The following is a 20311-nucleotide window of genomic DNA, read 5'->3' as shown; positions in this document are numbered from 1 at the left end:
AAGAAAAAGTTACTCAAGCATGTTAGCGTCATTAATCAAGACTACCAACACTATAAATTAATCTGTGTATGAGCAGATACGGCTGCCTCCAAACACAAACTTTCATAACCCTTCGATGTGAATTAGTGCAAAAAAAAAAAAGACAATCTGCTCTACAATTGTCAGTTTTAGTCTTATGATTTCATGAATGCAACAAAACCTGGTATCACTGTATTGAACATGCAAAGTTAGTGTTTATAATCATCATAATGATCATAAATACAGTAAAAGATTTTAATTATTTTAGTTATTTTTTTGTGTGTGAAAGATTTAGGGGTGTTTGTGAACTTTAGTGTTCTGTTTTTTTTAGGGAAGCAAAACCTGCCCAGGTTTTGCTTCATTTTATAGCTGATTCAGAGCTGATTCAGAATGAACAGCATGTGCAACAGAGAGCTGATATTCATGACAGCATGGAGCCAGATTCACTTAAAATGATCATAAATATACTAAAAAACTGTAATTGTGTACAGCTATACAGATGCTGGTTTGTGAGATACAAATCTCACAGTGATGTTAACAAGCTCTTGTTTTTTCGTTTACTTATATTTCACACTGTGGGCCGTGTTACCTTCAGTTTAAAGCTCACTATATGATTTTGTGACTCCATACAGATTTATTTGGTCAAAAATGTCTGATAAAAGTAGCCGACCCCTTCACACTTTGTGCTCAATGATGCTCCTGAAAGCCAGCATTAGCTCTGTGTTTGATGTGACTGACGAGAGCAATTTTTTTGTGTGAAAGGTAGAGCAGTGTGTGTGAACTTTAGTGTTCTGGTTGATTTAAGGAAGTAAAACTGACAATAGATTCCCTTTCTGGAAAACCCCAAAAAATGTCTTACAAGTTGATTCACAGGAAAAAATAGCATGTGCAGCAGAGAGCTGATGTTATTGGTGGCACGGAGCCAGATTCACTTAAAAAAAAGATAACTGGGCATTCAAACTCAGTTCTGTATTTCATGGGTGGGACAGAGGAGACCATATATATTTTACCATCAGGGGAAACAGACGGCATATTCTTCTTCTCTGGTCAATCTACAGAAAAAAGAGGTGAGAAACCCCTTCTATTTCTTATAATGTCCAAATTTTACCCTCACAGTATGACTATTTTCTATCCTTAAAGTAAAGGACAGAAAATATTAATATTTTTAACACACATTGTGTTAGAATTTGATTCTTTTTAGTTTTTTGTCTTTTCCCATGCAATTTTGTTTCTTCGTAACTACATAATTATGAGATAAAATTTGTAAAATTTGCAAGGCTGCAATAAACACATTTAAATTCTCTCCAGAAGTTGATTCTGTTCATCTGGATGTAACGTTTTCAGTGGGAGAAACGTTTTGTCACTCATCCAAGTGACTGATCAGTGGTTGTTGATCAATGGTCATGACAATTTGCATAATTATGATTAAGCAACTGACCTCCCAGCCCATTGTTCCTTCAGTGGTGCTGGTTTTAGTCATTATGCAAACGTCTATAAGAAAGTAAGTAAAATGTATTTACATAGCACTTTTTAAAACAGGAAGTTATTTCAAAGTGCTTCACATGGTAATAAAAGCATATCAAATGAAACAATAAAACACTATAAAGAGGGTATAATAGCATAGCCAATAAAACAGTATACTACACATGAATATTACCTAAATGCCTGTCTAAACAGATGTGTTTTTAGCTGTTTTTTTTTTAAAAGAAGCTACAGAGTTGATGGTGCGTAGGTAAAGGGGAGGTAAACTGTTCCACAATATTGGAGCCAAGGTTTTAAAATCGCGATCCCTCTTGGTTTTCAAACGGGTCCATGGAATGGTTGGAAGACCCTTATCAGTGGATCTAAGGATTTGGTTTGGAGAGTATGGTTGGAGAAGCTCAGTGACATAAGTGGGGGCCTCACCAAGTAGGGACATGAATGTAAGAGTAAGGATTTTAAACTGATATCTATACTCAACCGGAAGCCAGTGCAAGCCTTAGACCAGGGGTGGGCAATCTCAGTCCACGAGGGCCGGTGTCCCTGCAGGTTTTAGATGTGTCCTCGAACCAACACAGCTGATTGAAATGGCTAAATCAGCTTCTCAACAGGTCCTGAAGTTCTCTAGAGGCCTGGTAACGAACTAATCATGTGATTCAGGTGTGTTGACCCAAGGTGAGATCTAAAACCTGCAGGGACACCGGCCCTCGTGGACTGAGATTGCCCACCCCTGCCTTAGACAGACAAGAAAAGACTGTGTTACAGTATGAGAGGAGATGAGGACATGGACAAGCATCTCTAAGCATCTCCAATGAAGTAGGTAGGACATCAACTGGACTCACTGAGGGTTTCATTTGGGTCAGTATTTCTGATAGATCTTCTAGAGAAACTGGGTGAAAGGTTGGGGAAACCTGCAGTCAGCTGAGACAGAAGTCACTTGGATGAGTGACGAAACATTTATGCACTGAAAACGTCCAGATGAACAGAATCAACCTTTGGAGATTAACTTAAACTGGATGATTGAGCATGCATCAAGACATTAAAACCCACTTCAGCTCACTCCATGCTAACATCGACCAGGAATTTCCAAAAGGGACTGAACTTCGCAAGCACGAGTTGGCCACTTTGAAAAGCAGATACAGTTTTTCCAAAAATTTACGAAGCGGTCAGAGACCATAACGCTCGCATCCTATCAGCTGGCTTGGAACATTGCACAGGCTAAAAAGCCACACAATGAAGGGGAGTTCGTTAAATATGCCTCAGTGACGTTTTTGAAATCTTGTCTCCTGAAAACGACAAATTAAAACGCATGGTATCAGACGTCCAACTGTCCCGCCACACTGTTGAACACAGAATATCGGACATTAACACGGCTATTGAATCACAGTTGCACTCTGACCTTCAAGCATGTGAGTATTTTAGTGTCGCATTGGATGAGAGTTGTGATATACAAGACAAGCCTCAGTGGGCAATATTTGTACGGTCTGTGTCAAACGATTGTGTGATCAAAGAAGAACTCCTGGATATTGTGCCATTAAAAGACAGAACCCGTGGCATAGATGTGAAAGAAACCATGATGGCTGCATTTGAAAAAGCAGATCTGCCCATAACAAAATTAACTGCAATAGCCACGGATGGAGCACCAGCCATGATGGGATCTGTGAACGGGCTTGTGGGGCTGTGCAAAGCTGACCAAACTATTCCTGACTTTTGGAATTTCCACTGCATCATCCACATGGAGCAACTTGTGTCTCAATCATTGTATTGTCATGAAGCCTGTGATGGAAATCGTCAACTATATCCGCACACATGCGCTTAACCACAGGCAATTCAAGAATCTCATCACTGAGCTGGACCAAGGGCTTCCAGGTGACCTGCCGCTGCACTGCACTGTGAGGTGGCTGTCAAAAGGCCAGGTACTCTCTCGCTTCTTTGAGCTTTTGGATGCCGTGAAACTGTTTATGGAAAAGAAGGACAAGGACTATCCCGAGCTCTCGGACCTCAAGTGGATTATGGATCTGGCCTTTTTGGTCGACATGCTGTGTCACTTGGACAGACTGAACCTGACCCTGCAGGATAAGTTAAAAATGCTGCCTGACCTGGTGCAAAGTGTGTTTGCGTTTGTCAACAAACCGAAGCTGTTCAAGACACATATTCAAAAGGGAGATTTAACGCATTTTCCCACTCTGCTAAAAGCCAGCGGGCAAGTCGCCAGCGCTGCCCTGAGTAAGCAAAGAGCCAGATATGCAGCGCTGATTGAAAATTTGCACGAAAGCTTCGTGACCTGGTTCCATGATCTACAACTGAAAAGGCCACAGGTTGAACTGAGAGTTTGTGTGTGTGAGACAGTGCACACAATGTTCATTGTTGAAAATGACTGGCCTGTGGTTTTAGTACTGTAGGAGTCCATTTCTGTCATTATCATGTTGGTGTGTGTGTGTGTGTGTGTGTGTGTGTGTGTGTGTGTGTGTGTGTGTGTGTGTGTGTGTGAGAGAGAGAGAGAGAGCGAGAGAGAGGGAGAGGCAGGAAAGGATGGGTGATGTTCATGTGTGCCCATGCGTATGATGTGGCTCTTTTCGGTAACACAGTAAAAAAAAAGTGGCTCTTGGTCTCTGACTGGTTGGCCACCCCTGTTCTAAAGGCTCAATCTGTTTTGTTCTATAGCTGACTCTTCTTGGAAGCAGTATCATAGTCGTAATAACAAATGTATATAATACAGATGGTAATGTAGTTGATGCAACAGATAACTTCATACCATATTTAATGAAGTCATCCTGACTTTTATCTTCCACACCCTCAAAGTGGATTCAACCCTGACTCGTGTTTTTTTAACCACCTTTTTCCTTTTTTTTCTTCCTTTTTTAAATTATATTTTCATATTATCATAATTAAAACTGAGCATGTTGCTGATAAAAAGCAGCTGAATGTGGAAGTTGTTGGTTACTTACTCACTCAGTGTTATCATGGTTTTATTATCCAGTAAAAACAGCAAGCAGATGACAACAATGGACCAATACCATTATGTGAAGGACCAGGATGGTAGTACGCTCTGGATCAGTGGTAACTGCTTGTGTCTGAGTTGGTAATGTCTTTGTTTTGACTTCTGATTTATGAAATTATATTTGTCTGTCAGAGACTCCACCCACCCCCCGGTTGGCTGTCTCTAGGTTCAGACGCTGGTTATTTCCTGCTGTGACAGCCGTGATCCTGTTGACTGTGATCATAATCCTGGGAGCTAGCAGTAAGTATGCATGTGTATTCTTGTTAATGCCATATGTGGGGACTACTGCTTTTGGGTCACTAGTAAGGCCCAACTTTTGTGAGCTTCACAAACAGTCATGTATCATGTGGTTTGTGGCTTTGATGCCTAATGACAGAAAACACGGACCTCTGAAGCGCACTTCAGCATGCTGGTGCAAATAGTTACAACATGAAAAGTCCTGCAAGATTCAGACTTATTTTCCAAATCTAATAATAACACAATAATATACTATACGTTTGGTTTACAGCTGCTAGAAATGAAAAAACAGACCACTGTGACTGCACATAAAGCTAACAGAAATGTAGTCACAGTAATACTTAGCTAAAGCTAACTCTCAGACTTTATCTTGTAGAAGACTTGAAGAAAAATTTGCTCCAACATGACAGCCAATAAGTGATGATGGTTAAAACTGTTTTCCACGTTTGCAGTTTAGGGCTGCAATTATCAGTTATATTGTCATTTATTTTCATTCCACTTTATTGTGTTGTGTTATATTGAACACATTTACTTTATTTTATTTTATTTATTTATTATTTTTTGTATATTATTGTTGTGCATTTAGATTTTACTTGACATTTATATTTATAACTTTTCTTGATAGAGCAAAAATTAAAAAAAAAAACATTACCTTTTTAGTACTTTGAGATTTTTTTTCCCTTAATGTTAAAATTGTTTTTAAGTAACAAAATTTTCCAGCATTTTGGGTGAGTACATGTTATGTTGTGTTATGTTATGTTGTGTGTTATGTGTTATGTTAACATATTATGTTATGCGCACTCTGTTAAATTTCTTTGTGTTTTTGTTGTCTGCTTGTTCAGACATAAAGGTGTCAAAACACCTGTGGTCTTTGGAGCAGAGACTTTCCAACCAGAAGGACGTCTTCCAGTCGCTGCATTCCTCAGTGCCTCAGGTTCAAGGTAACACACCTATTAGCTATGATAAAATATTAAAAGTAGGTTACCCTCCTGCTCTGATGGCTCCCTAGTGATTCTGAGCACATAGCCCACACAAATATTTGTTTTATGTTAAATGTTGGCAATAGTTTTCTGCGGAGCTGTGAGGCCCAGGGTTCACTTCATAGCAGTAAATACAAAAGACATCATTTGATGGTAGTAAATGTCTTAACCCTTTCATGCCCCTCTATCATGTTGATACAGAGGTATGGATTTTTCAGAATGTTCAATAAATATTCCACTTTTAGTCAAAGGAGCTTGCAAAGAAAAGCGTCTGGACTTCTTTAAGTTGCTTGAAGACGTTTCACCTCTCATCCGAGAAGCTTCTTCAGTTCTAAGGTCAAATGGTGGAGAGTCCCAGATATAAACCTAGTGGGAGTATCCCCCCACAGAGGGACAAAAGGACCCCCTGATGATCCTCTAATCGCCTGAGCCAAGGTGTGAAACTGGGCGTGGGTCCCAATCAGCTAGAGTTTCGGGTGTGTTCATTGTGAAACCTGGCCCCACCTTATCATGTGATTTCCTGAGGTCAGATTGCCCAGGATGTGAGTGGGCGTTAAGGCGTCTGGGAAGGGATCTCAAAACAGGATTATAGATGGCAGAGAGTTGGTGTCGTAAACCCCCGCCTCTGTTCAAAGATGGTCGCTCACAGTGGACATAGATGGCTTCTTTCACTCCTCTTTCAAACCATCTGTCCTCTCTGTCCAAAATGTGAATATTGGCATCCTCGAAAGAGTGTCCTTTATCCTTAAGATGCAGATGGACTGCTGAGTCTTGTCCCGTGTAGGTGGCTCTTCTGTGTTGTGCCATGTGCTTGTGAAGTGACTGTTTGGTCTCTCCAATGTAGAGGTCTGAGCATTCCTCGCTGCACTGTACAGCATACACCACATTGTTAAGTTTGTGTTTTGGCGTTTTGTCTTTCGGGTGAACCAGTTTCTGTCTGAGTGTGTTGCTGGGTCTGAAATGCACCGGGATGTCATGCTTGGAGAAAACTCTCCTGAGTTTCTCTGATACACCGGCTACATAGGGGATGACAATGTTGTTGCGTCTGTCCTTCTTATCCTCCCTCGCTGGTATCTGGTCTTCTTTTCTGTGCCTCTTAGCTGACTTTAAGAACGCCCATTTAGGATAGCCGCACGTTTTGAGTGCTTCCTTTACATGTGTGTGTTCCTTCTTTTTTCCTTCAGGCTTAGAGGGAACATGTTCTGCCCGGTGGTGTAGGGTCCTAATTACTCCAAGTTTATGTTCGAAAGGGTGACCTTAGAACTGAAGAAGCTTCTCGGATGAGAGGTGAAACGTCTTCAAGCAACTTAAAGAAGTCCAGACGCTTTTCTTTGCAAGCTCCTTTGACTACGCTGACCTGGATGACTGAGAACCTTCACAGACCTATTCCACTTTTAAAATCATTTTCTGTCAGTTTTTATTTCACGGTTCAGACTTTGCAGGGTTGAACACGATGGGTTTTTTTTTAATTTGTTTGTTTGTTTGTTTGTTTTTGTTCAGACGTAAACACGTCAAATCGTCTATCGTTTGTGGAGCAGAGAGTTTTCAACCTGATTGATGTCATCCAATTACTGAATGACTCACTGAAGCATATTCAAGGTAACAACATGTATGTATGTATGTATGATCAGAGCAAATTTGACAACACATGAAAACATAAAACTAGTAACACTAGGAAATGAGGAGCACTGAACTAAGAATGATAGAAACCAGATAAACCAGAGAAACTTGCAGCACTTTGGGTGGTTGCAGCACACAACAACAGACAGAGGGAAACACAGCTGGGACTAATCTGAGATAATGAGATGGGAAGGAAGCAAAACTGAATGAACTGAAATTTTCAAAGTAAAACAGGAAACATGAGACCTTCACAAAGACTCAAACTTAACACTGTGACATGGGCTGTATCCCAATTCAGGTTCTGCAGCCTTAAAGTACGCAGTCTCAACGATCCTCAAGGGCCGCGTACTTAAAGACCGCTAAGGCCGGAAGTGCGAGGCTTGTGAAATGGGACGGTCTAGCCTCCGTTGCGCTGCCCAGGTTGCCTAGCAACCATGATACTAACAGCTGGAAACGTGTCATACAGCTTTGTTTGACAGAAATGAAGGAGAAAATCTTTTGTTCATTTGTTTGTTTCTTTCTACATGAGCTTTGATCATTCCTTGTAAGATTAAGCTCAGCTATTGAACGGTGTATATTTTAAAGCAAAGGCTTTAAAACCAAGTTAGTACAAACGTCACTAATGTCACATAACTTTGCCGACATGTGGCCAACAGTAATGTTTTAATGTTCTTCGTTATTAAACATTTGCACATAAATAAGTGACATAATATTCAGTACTTTTAAAAGTTTACTCTTCAGGCGCCCCTCATGTCATGGTCCTGGGTCGTGCGACCCAGTGTTTTGTGTTTAACCTAATTTTGATGATTATCGTTTATGGTTTGTTTAGGTTCACTAGGTAGTCCAGCCAGTTGTATATATTAAGTCTCCCTTGCCCTTCGTGTGTTTATGTCTGTGTGTCTTGTATTGTCAAGGTCATGCTGTCAGTTATGTCATCTCCCCTGTACTACGTCTCCCCGGGTCATGTGTCATGTCTAATCTGCATGTTTCCTGTTTTACTTTGAAAGCCTGTATTCACTGTCAGTGTATTCCGTTTCACTCCTCCTGTCCTGTCGTTAGGTTCATGTGTGTCAGCTGTGTTCCCATGTGTGGCCACTTCCCCTGATCATCCCTCATGTGTATTTAGTCTCTGTGTTTCATACAGTCTGTGTCGCGTCGTCTGTGTTCCCACCCCCTGTGTTCCGTATCTCCAGCCATAGCCTTTCCATAGTTTATATCCAGTTTAGGTTTCTGTTGAGTTATACTCTTATGCTGCCCTCACTCTGGTTTGTTCCTTTTCATCAGTCATAATAAAAGGCTCGCTTTTGTTTAATCCACTCCTGTATCTTCGCTTGTGTTCGCACCTGGGTCCACCACACACATTTCCGCACGGTCTGCCTCCGCAGATCATGACACCTCATCGTTTTTTTTCGGCAAAATTATCCACACCCACCGCCACGCTATGCATTCTGGGATATGTTGGGCCACGAAGTCTACACTGCCACAGCCTTAAAATTCAGGGAAATGAAGGACGCATTTCAGGGTCGCATTTCGAGCAGCCTTCGAATTGGGACAGCCTTCGGCGCGCCGCTGTGACGTAATCGGCCTTGAAATGCGGCCTTTAAGGCTGCAGACCCTGAATTGGGATACAGCCATGGAGACATGACTGACCAGCGGAACAGAGGGAACATGAAACATGGAGACAAAGTAACTAAATGTGGAACACGGGGAAGACAACTAGAAACTAGCACCTAAAAGCAAAGGAGAGCCAAAAACATGAAAAACAATAAACCAAAGAATATAAGTTAAACCAGAATTACACAAACTGGTTCACAGACCAGATCTGTGAGGTTAAACTTAATGGGGGTTTTAAAATGTATTTTCTACTTTCTGCTTGTTCAGACACAGACACATCTAATCGTCTATTATCTGTGGAGCAGAGAGTTTCCAGCCTGACTGACGCCACCCAATTACTGAGCGACTCACTGCGGCATACTGAAGGTAACACACCTATTAGTTAAACTTCACATTAGTATTCCTTCATTTGCTGTGGAAAAAAGGGAAAAGAAAACAAAGGAAAAAAACAAAATTCAGTGGTGAGTAATTGGACAACAGTTTTCAGGGGACAGACGCCTCAAATTATGTAAAAGACTAAGTTGTGCAATTCATCCATCATAAGTTTAAGCTACTTTTTGTCATTATTTTAAAGAAGAACTTTCACCACTCTGGGGCTGTTAATTTTATTTATTTATTTATTTATTTTTATCAATGAGGATTTATCAATATGATTAATGTGCTCTTAATAACGCACCTAGTTAAATTATGAATATATTGACTTACTTCTACTGGACCACCTTTTGGTACATAAAAACATACCATATTACAAAGAATATGGCAGTGGTGTATGTCAGCTGTAGATTGGTGTTTGGACATGAAGTTATAGAAGTTGTTTCTTCAATTTTTTCGTGGCTCCAGTTAATTTGCATTGTTTTACACGTCGCAATTTCAATTTTCATTCCAGTATCCATGCTGCTAAAGTGCTAACATGCTAAATGCTTTTGTTTACAGAAATGGCTAATGACCTTCATCAGCTAAAGCTTGCTGTTGGCAACAACAAGGATCAGCTGACCTCAGGTCTGTCTGTATTACTGCACTTTCTTCTGCTGGTGATAACTTCATACGTCACTAACTGGTGTTTGTGTTCAGTGACCAAGACCCTGAAGAAGTTGTCGGTCATCGACTCTCTCAGTAAGAGTGTTGCTGCCATCAAATGTACCATCAAACTCATCCTCAACAACAGTACGTTCACTCATATTTGGCCATATCAGGAAAATGCACATCTGCACACTGCCCACATCTGTGTATCTGTCTGTATCAATCAGGTTCAGATGCAGGAGACTGTTGTCCTGTGGGTTGGACTGGGTTTGAGTCCAGCTGTTACTTCTTCAGCAGTGAGTCTCAGTCCTGGAACGAGTCCAGAGACTGGTGTGAAACACAGCAAGCCCATTTGATCATTCTCCACACTGACAAGCAGTGGGTAAGACAGTTCGTGGTAGTTTTAAGTGCCTGAGTTAAAGAAATGCGGACTTCTGTTTAGGTTGGTGAAGATGGTTCACCTCTGATTAGAGAAGCATATTCAGCAGAAAAAGATGAAGGGGACTCACATATTTAACCTTCTTGTAAAATACTATCACACGTTTCTTTATTGCTTTACTAAAAATCTACTCAACAGTTGCCCCAAAGCAAAAGTTAAGAACTACAAACTTTATTTACTATACACCCTTTGCTTTACACACACTCATGCTGCCCTGAGGATGAGACCTGCTGACCAAGCTATAAATCATCCTGAGTGATTTTCTTCAACAGCATTCTTTCTTTTTGTTTAGGACTTTGTGATCAATCAAACAATCCCTCAGTATTTCTGGGTCGGTTTGTCTGACTGGAGAACTGGGAGTTGGGAGTGGGTGGATCAGACACTGTACACTGTGGAGCGCAGGTCTGTCTCAGTCCACTCTTGTCTCAAAGCAAAACATGCACTAGTTTCAAAATGTTTTGCTTTTTATCAAGATTTGTTATATTACCTAATATATATTACCTACCTTACCTGTGTGTGTGTGTGTGTGTGTGTGTGTGTGTGTGTGTGTGTGTGTGTGTGTGTGTGTGTGTGTGTGTGTGTGTGTGTGTGTGTGTGTGTGTGTGTGTGTGTGTTTCAAGGCGGTGGAAACCTGGGCAGCCCGACAACTGGGCCCATCATGGTCATGGGCCTGGGAATGAAGACTGTGCTCACCTTCACAAGGATGGACGCCTGAACGACCAGCACTGCTCCATCAAAGAACGCTTCATCTGTCAGAAAGACAACCTGAGAGTCTGAACACACCTGCAGGCCTGACTCCGCCCACTTCAGATTATAAGGAACCTCTCCAATTAAAGCACTGGATAGAAAAACAATTAATAAATACAACATAGCCTATTTAGAAACGCTCCACTTATCCAGTACAAACATACTTCAGACCACCTGTCAACTGTCAAAATTCAACTTTTAGAATTTAAGAGGTCCAGTCTTAGAACATTTCCTCAAATTTCCAGACTATGATAAAGTTCTACATTATTGTCAGAGGGGAACGCTAAACATTGGAGTTGTAGCCAGAATTCAGTTTATTTGCTTTAAGCTTCAAAATAATCCTAATACATTGAAAACCCAAATAAATGAAGATCAGACTCTGGCTCATGTTGACAAAAGCCACATAATGTACATAATGAAACATCCCAAATGTTCTTTAGTAGACATGTAGCTGTGCATTCACTTTCACTGTGAACATGAAGAGATGTCAGGTGTACTTTGTTCCATACAGGCATCCAATGAATCCTCCTATTGATCTTTTATATTGTTTCTCTAAAACACAAATCACATCCATTGAATCTTGCGATCATGATATTTTGTAAATCACACCTCATTTGTTTATATTTTTCTAGTATGATGGGTAACAGGTGCAATTGATTGAAACGTGTCAGGGAGGAAAGTGCAAGATCTCTAAGATGTGTTGCAGTGAGAAGTCATGACATACAATAAAAATGAGAACAAATCTGTGTCTGTCACTGATTCTTTATCTTCATTGCCACCGCCACTCAGAAAATATTTGAATGATTATCCGTGAAATCTTTTTCATTGTCTTTTTGTTGCTTCTGTTGAGCCGTCGCTTCTTCAAAAAGTCAAAGTCAGCTTTATTGTCAAAGACCATATCTACAGATCATACACAGGAATTTAAAATTGCAATGCTCCCATGGCCCTCAGTATACACTCAAACAATATAAAGATGAAAATAAAATAAAATAAAATAAAAGTATACAAAACAATACAATAGTGAACAATTATATAAACAGCAGTGTCCAACACAATCATAGCGATTGTGGCAAGTTTGTGCGAAAGTAGGCGTGGGACGGTCAGTGAAATAGCAATGGTGGTGGTTCAGAATTTTGTATGTCTGGGGGGGTTCAGACTTGTAATGCATTTCACTTGTAATGCAGAGGACTTTCTGGTTTTGCACTCCGTACTCACCTGGACCTCTGCCTTCCCCCTCCAAGCAATCTCCACCTGCAAGCACGTAAGGCAGCTCAAGGAAATTACTCTTGGATTAACTCGCAACTCTCTTTTGGGTCCCACTGATTGTCCTCTCCTCGGTTTCAGTGCCCTGGCTAGCCATAGTTTCCCCAGACCAGTCTCTGCACCCAGTCGTCACAGTGAATTTGTCTTAATTTAACTACAGTCTTAGTCTCCTCTTCCTCAGACGTATAGTTTAGGTTTCTTCTAAATAATAGTCTTCAGTTGCTAACAAGCGTTGTGAATAAAAATTCTTTTGGTGCACCGCACTTCAAGCCTCTGGTTTTGCATCTGCACTTGAGTCCATCCCATTTCCACGGGCCACTGTGCCGTTACAGATGTTCTGGACGGAGGGAAGAGAAGTACCCACGATCTTCTCCACTGCTCTCTCTACCTGCTGCACTGGGTCCTGTATGGCTCCTGCAGGACCCACAAACACACACACACAGGTGGTGTTTTCCAGTGCAAAGTGCAGCTCGTGGCCAATGACCTGAGCCTCTGTGTTTGGACAGTTCGCCTGTTTGTTCATTGGGGACTGGATGAAGACGAAGTCAGACGCACGCCATTTCACACAGAGACAGACCCAGAGACCAGAATCGCCATGACGACTGAATACCATGACAATGTGGACGAAGGAATGAGCAATTTCTGGAACAAAGGTGTCTGTCTGTGTGTCCACCTGTCTGTGCGTCCACCTGTCTGTGCGTCCACCTGTCTGTGCGTCCACCTGTCTGTGCGTCCACCTGTCTGTGTGTCCACCTGTCTGTGCGTCCACCTGTCTGTGCGTCCACCTGTCTGTGTGTCCACCTGTCTGTGCATTCACCTGTCTGTGTGTCCACCTGTCTGTGTGTCCACCTGTCTGTGCATTCTGTAAAATGAAAAACTCATGTCCTATTTGTCCGCAGAGCCTCGTACTGTCGATTTCTCCAGGTTCTCCAGGTACAGACGATGGCTCTTTCCTGCTCTGACGGCTACACTCCTCCTGATTCTGATCATAGCTCTGGGAGCCAGCAGTGAGTACACTCAGGACACAATAGGGCCAATAGGGTCACTATTCATTAAAATAGACACCTAAAACACAAGTGTGTAGATTTTCCTGTCTGGCCTGCAGTGCTGTTTATCCTTTTGGATTTTTCCAAGTGTGAGCTGCCCACTTTAGGAGATATTGACTTTAGAGGTGTCTGGCTTCACTTCAGCCACAATATAGTGAAATGATGCTCAGGTTGTTGCTCTGAAGGTGTAAAACATACATTAGTTTGTGGGCAGTGACTGACCCCAAACCAGCATTTTCTTGTTTCTTTCATGAAACTCTTTTCTGTGTATTGTCTACCTTAATCAACCAAAAGACCGGAAACTTTCTCTCTCAGGAACTTTGTTCTCAGCTAGTTGACACTTTCCTCCTGACTGTTGCAGGGATGTGCAGAGATGTTTAAAAGGGCGAATACTCAAAGTTAAAAATCAGCATGAATAACAACAACCCACATTCATCAACAAACTAATATTGAATCACATCATACTATGTCACTGTCATCAGGTGGGGACAAGGCGTAGCCTATGTTTACCTGATGGGTACAGTGTTGCTGTTGAGGGTTTGCTGCTGCTCCTGATCTGAGACTGTAGACATTAGAAAGTCCATAGGAGAGATGGTAGCTGATTAAACAAGTGTTATGAGATAATGCAAAGTGCAAAGATTGATGACAGCATTCAGAACCATAAGGCAACAAAACTGTGAGAAATAAATTAGACTCTGCTTGTGAATCACTCTTTGCCTCTCTTCCTCCTTCATCTCCTCATCTCATCTATCACTGTCCACTTTCTGTCCATCTGAGAACAAGGCACAACCTGCTATTCAGTTAAACTATTTTTTAATTATCAACATTTAAACTCTTGCACCTAATCCATAATAAAGTAATGATATAAAAATGTTATAGAACCAGAACATTGTGTTTATTATTGTTTTTATACTTGAATACCTCTGCAATGCAAAACCTGCAGAGGTATTCAATGCAAAAAAGAGCACAGTTATTGTGACTGTGCTCTTTGTGATCCAGCTGCTGAGGGATCCACTGCCTTTAGTTTCACACAGCTCCTACTGTTTCCTCTCTCTCTCTCTCTCTCTCTCTCTATATATATATATATATATATATATATATATATATATATAGAGAGAGAGAGAGAGAGAGAGAGAGAGAGATACATATATAAATGCCAGTATCCAGGAGAAAAAATATGAAGTACTTCTTGTTGGTAATGATTTGAGGAAAATAATCATTTATTTATAAAAAAAAAATTTTATGTCTGTGTGTTTACAGACACATCGACATGGAACCGGTTGTGGTCTGCAGAGAAAAGTGTTTCTAATCTGACTGAATCACTGAGGGACACACAGCAGCTCACCAAAGGTAGCTCAGATGTACTCAATTGCTGTTCTTTCTACTTAACACTCTGTAATTTCCTGTTTTTCTGCAATAGATACAGCAAAAGAAGTTTTGTCAATGAAGTTTGCTCTGGAGAACAGCAAGGACCAGCTGGCATCAGGTGGAAACTCTGCAAAGCAACATTTCATATCCATAAACACCAAAAAGTACTTTTATTAACACTGTGCATACCTGTGCTTTGTGTGTGCAATTCCTCAGTATCAGAGGCACTGAGGCAGCTCTCAGCTCTGGACGCTCTCCGCAGGACGGTCGCTGAACTAAAATGTTCCTTAGAACGCTTGGTCAACAACGGTACACAGCTCCTGTCTAATCCTGTTCCCTCTGTGTCATTTAACAAGGTTGTTCTCATAGTTTCAAGCTTGTGCAACACCTTTACTAGAGAAGAAACCTGTGTATGAATGGCAGTGTCATCGGCATAGACGTACATTTTGCTTTCTAGGTTTTGCAAAGTTGTTCCTTCCTTCACAATAGTCCCCCCCATAAGCATCTTATCTCTGAGTCTGAGGCATCTGATGAGCTCAGACTAACTTCAGACACCTGCAGGCATTACTGGAAGGTTTAAACAGGTTCTTGAAGCTAAAAAAGAAAAGAAAAATTCATGTTTCTTTGTATAAACTGTAACAAGCTAAGGCAGAAAGGTTTTGTCTCTCTGGGGGGAGCGAGGTCTTATGAGGAAATTAGTAACTAAATCGTGTTATTTCCTAATTTAAGATTTGTATTAAGCTCTCCAATTGTTCCATTTGTTTATTATATTTATTTGTTATTATTTGTTTGGCCGTTTTTTATTTTAGAATTTTCTTAACCATGTGATTGTGTGCTTTCGTCCACTGATCTCTTTTGAAAAGGATGATGTTAATCTCATCATATTTCTTGACTAAAAATATGTTTTTCTAAAACTAGTTCTCACAGCGACTGTCTAACATCTCCTAGGACTGTCCCCTGTTAAAGAAGGTCTCCAATATCTAAAAGTGTATTTTTGAAATGACTCTTATAAAACATGGAAACCAGACACTCTCTGTCTGTCCGTCTGTCAGGCACGACAGCACACGGCTGTTGTCCTCTGAATTGGGATTCTTTCGGCACCAACTGCTACTTATTCAGTACCACGCCATTATCGTGGCACGATGCCAGAGACTGGTGTAATGGACACGAATCTCACTTGGTCATTCTTCTCACTGACGAGGAGTGGGTGAGTTGGCTGTCCCTCCCATCTGTTTGCACTGACGCTCAACTTTGTGATGCATCTTAAACACACTGTCACCTCAACAGGAGCTCTTTTGTGATGAGCTAATCAATAAAAGCCGAACTATAACTCATGTATGTGACTGAAAAGGGGAGGAGCCTGTATTGATCAAAGGATCAATACAGGCTCCTCCCCTTTCCCCCTTTTTTATTGAAACTGAAAATTTGAGTTTTCTCTCCGTCTGCCTTTAACAGGATTTTGTGATCCAGCGTAGCGCGGGCTCCTTGCGCTGGGTGGGCCTGACTGATGAAAGGACTGGGCGGTGGGAGTGGGTCAACCAGACACCCTACATCATGAACCGGAGGTAAGCTGTTACACTTAAAAAAAAAAAACCCAAAAAAACGCTAATGGTATACATGCGAGAAAATGAGGCGTTGTGTTTTTTGTTCTAAGTTCTAAGAGAACTTTTAGTGCTCCATAAAGCAGTGTTCTCTAACCTTTTGGAGCCATGGCACAGATTTCACATTATAAAACTCACAGCGCACCACCAAACAAATGTCACAAAAAAGATATTGATACATTTTCCTTGAGGACCAAGCATCGCGGAATTGGCTCGGTTTGTCCCCAGTATACCTTTTTTGCTTTCTTCTGATCAGTGCTCATGTTGTTGTTGTTGTTTTGTTTGTTTTTTAAAAATTGGGCATATTTCTAATAGTTATTCTTGTTCATTTATAAACAGTTTTAGAAATAAAATACATTTCTAAAAACATGAAATGTCATGAATCAATAATATCAGGACGGCATCAACAACATTTTCTATTTACATTAACGGCTTACCCTGTGTCAAAAAGTCATCACTCTCAGATATAGAGGTCACAGGTACTTGGTGGACCACGGGGGAAACAATAGAGTTTATGGAGTCAAACAGTATTTGGAATTTCTCTTGCTTGATTAGATGAGAAAATTTTCCTGATCTGGCTGTTTTTATGGTTTCATATATGGAAACCCAAAGTTCCCTAAGGTGGAGCCTGTGAACTTCGAGTTTAGTTGATTTCCAAAGGCGTTCTACTTTCCTACAGATTCTTTCAACCTTCATTACATCATCATTTATCCATGGATGAGCTCTTTTTGAGGCAGCAAAGACAGATTTCATAGGTGCCATCGAATTTAAACTCTCCAAGCAGTGATTCTTAAAACACTGTGTAGCAACATCAGCATCAGTGCAGCCACTGATCACATGAGGGTCCAACAATTTAGAAAACTCCAAAGCAACATCCTGATTTATGGAACATGAAATTAGAAGGTGGTGTGTACAGAGGGAAGCTAAGACTAAAAGTAACACAGGAATGGTCACTCACTTGTACGTCCTTAACACAGTTGTGTCTAAGCCAAGAGAAAACACAAGGTCCAAGGTGTGGCCTTTAACATGGGTGGGTCCAGAGACATGCTGAATAGAATTAAAAGAGTCTGTAATGGATAGAAAGTGAGAGGCCATGCTACAGCTAAGATCATCCACGTGGAGGTTTAATCCCCAAACATTAAGACCATCTCCAGTTTAATAATGGAAGATAAAAAGTCGGTAAAATCTTGAATAAAAACACCAGCGGGGCCGGGAGGGCGGTAAATTAAAACACAATTAAATATATCTGTTGTACCAACCTTAGGAGTTGTGACTCAAAGGAAGGGAAAAACTCAGAGTCCATAGCCCTGCAAGTGAAATTGTCTCGGTGAACAGTGACCAGACCACCACCACGTCCAAACGCGGAGTCCAGATGAAGCGACAGCCGACCAGACAGAGCTCATTCAGGTGGATACATTCATTCTCCTGCTGCCAAGATTCTGTGAGAAACAGGAAGTCCATACTAATACTGCTAAAAAAGTCATTCAGTGCAAATGATTTGTTGGCTATGGAGCGAGCATTTAGGAGAGCGATCTGAAGCAGAGGTTACAGGCTGACATCATCAACAGCTGATTGACATCAGTCACCTGGAATGAGGACGTAGTCTCCCGGTACCCCTGATTGTGACAATATTCATTGCGGGACAATGATTTTTAAAGAATACTAATTGTAGTATGACTAGATTTAATAGACATTTTACGTAGACTCACCACTGCCTAAATAGAACAGACTGGCAGTATTCATTCCCATCATCACCAAGTGTTTGCAGAGGCTGCTCAAAAAATCAATATGAGCTTAAGGAAACAAAGACGTGCTTTTTTCCACTAACTATCAAAGAGTATGAAGTGGAGAGGATGTCCTGATTTATGTTTATGAGGACCTCACATGGTCTTTTTAAAGGCACCTACAAAGAGTATGTCACAAATAGTACGCAAAGGACAAAAGGAAAAGTGTCCAGAGAGCCATAATCATGGAAAATCATCAGACATCAGCATTAAGCGGCATCTTCAGGACTAACCCTTCCTCGTCAGCTGTTCTCGCTGCAGACATCTGAAAGTCTTTCTGCAGGACTGACTGCAACTCCTCAAATGAGCAGATGATCTGTTAGCTGTTTGACAACTACTCTTTCAAGGAAGAGTAGAGGAAGGTTGGAGATTGGCCTATAATTAGCTAAGACAGCTGGGTCTAGGGATGGCTTTTTAAGTAAAGGTTTAACTACAGCCAGCCTGTGGTACATAGCGATTATTATTAGGACCTTCATAGTCCAGACCTCCAGGCAGGAAAAAACATCCTCTTCATTTCGTTACTGAACTGAAGTCCCAGAAAACCTCAGGCGCTTCATGTCACATCTACATTATTATAATCTCAGGGGTACACCACTAACGATTATATTTACATTATACTGGTCATACTTTTATGTGTGTTTGGGGATAACTGTACCTAACTGCACGATTGCACAAGTGTTTGAGGATTGGGAGCGGGTGGATGAGCGGAGCTCAGGTTTGTTTCAGTATGCTCTTGTCCCAAAGCAAATGTGCACTAGTTACAAAATTACTTTGGTTTTTTCAAAATTTGTTTTTATTGCCTAAACCTAATATAAAGTTTTAAATGCCTACATATAACCAAGAGGTTTCATATCCTAAATCAAAGTCTAAAACGTTTGTCCAGAAACGGTAACCAGTAGACCAGTAGAGCATAAAGAGGAATTATTATCAGTCAGTGCTCCACAGGAATTACACATAAACATCTTTGTGCATGTTTTTCAAGGCGGTGGAAACCTGGGCAGCCCGACAACTGGGCCCATCATGGTCTAGGACCTGGGAATGAAGACTGTGCTCACCTTCACAATGATGGACGCCTGAACGACCAGCACTGCTCCATCAAAGAACGCTTCATCTGTCAGAAAGACAACCTGAGAGTCTGAACACACCTGCAGGCCTGACTCCGCCCACTGCAGAATAAAAGGAACCTCTCCAATTAAAGCACTGGGTAGAAAAACAATGAGAACTTCTAATACAATCAGGAAATTCCACTCTGTGGACTTCCTCTTTCATGTAGAGTTCTTTCAAAATATTCCAGAATTAATAAATGCAACATAGCCTATTTAGAAACAGTCCACGTATCCTATACAAACACACTTCAGACCATCTCTACATCTCTCATTGTAAAGCCTATTCTTTTTTTTTTTAATAATCAATTTTAAAATTTAAGAGGTCCAGTCTTAGAACATTTCCTCAAATTTCCAGACTATGATAAAGTTCTACATTATTGTCAGAGGGGAAACATTGGAGTTGTAGCCAGAATTCAGTTTATTTGCTTTAAGCTTCAAAATAATCCTAATACATTGAAAACCCAAATAAATGAAGAGCAGACTCTGGCTCATGTTGACAAAAGCCACATAATGTACATAATGAAACATCCCAAATGTTCTTTAGTAGACATGTAGCTGTGCATTCACTTTCACTGTGAACATGAAGAGATGTCAGATGTACTTTGTTCCATGTAGGCATCCAATGAATCCTCCTATTGATCTTTTATATTGTTTCTCTAAAACATAAATCACATTCATTGAACCTTGCGATCATGTTATTTTGTAAATCACACCTCATTTGTTTATATTTTTCCAGTATGGTGGATAACAGATGCAGCAGTTGATTGAACAGTGTCAGGGAGGAAAGTGTAAGATCTCTAACCGCTGACTGACATGTTGAAGTCAGACATTATGACACACATTAAAATAATTGAAAACAAATCTGTGTCTGTCACTGCTGCTTCTTTACCTTTATTGCCACTGCAACTCAAAAACATTTTAATGATTATCTGTTCATCCGTCACTTTTCCTATTAGTCTGTTTGCAGCTCCAGACTCAGGTATTTTCA

At 40.8% G+C, this 20311-nt stretch overlaps 1 protein-coding gene across 3 annotated transcripts; it reads left to right on the top strand.

Annotated features, from left to right (window-relative positions):
- Window positions 1-998: 998 nt before the first annotated feature.
- LOC113019695 (C-type lectin domain family 10 member A-like) lies at window positions 999-20184 on the top strand. 3 transcript variants are annotated; one of them, XM_026163509.1, is made up of 11 exons: window positions 999-1085; window positions 4478-4557; window positions 4631-4738; window positions 5578-5676; window positions 7216-7314; window positions 9217-9315; window positions 9883-9948; window positions 10021-10113; window positions 10197-10351; window positions 10701-10810; window positions 11029-11897. In XM_026163509.1, exons 2-11 carry the CDS (start codon window positions 4494-4496, stop codon window positions 11183-11185), a joined length of 1050 nt encoding a protein of 349 aa, XP_026019294.1. In that variant the 5' UTR covers window positions 999-1085; window positions 4478-4493; the 3' UTR covers window positions 11186-11897. The 3 variants fall into 3 exon arrangements, with proteins under 3 accessions (XP_026019294.1, XP_026019295.1, XP_026019296.1); XM_026163510.1 differs by lacking the exon at window positions 11029-11897 and adding an exon at window positions 19200-20184 and having other exon boundaries at window positions 1001-1085; XM_026163511.1 differs by lacking the exons at window positions 999-1085; window positions 4478-4557; window positions 4631-4738; ... (6 more) ...; window positions 10701-10810; window positions 11029-11897 and adding exons at window positions 12921-13071; window positions 13318-13425; window positions 14725-14814; ... (3 more) ...; window positions 16288-16397; window positions 19200-20184.
- Window positions 20185-20311: the final 127 nt, after the last annotated feature.

This window comes from Astatotilapia calliptera, chromosome 3 (genome assembly GCF_900246225.1).
Source record: "Astatotilapia calliptera chromosome 3, fAstCal1.2, whole genome shotgun sequence".
NCBI classification, from domain to species: Eukaryota; Metazoa; Chordata; class Actinopteri; order Cichliformes; family Cichlidae; genus Astatotilapia; species Astatotilapia calliptera.
Note: the sequence above shows the minus strand (reverse complement) of the source record. Positions and strands in the feature narration are given on the sequence as shown.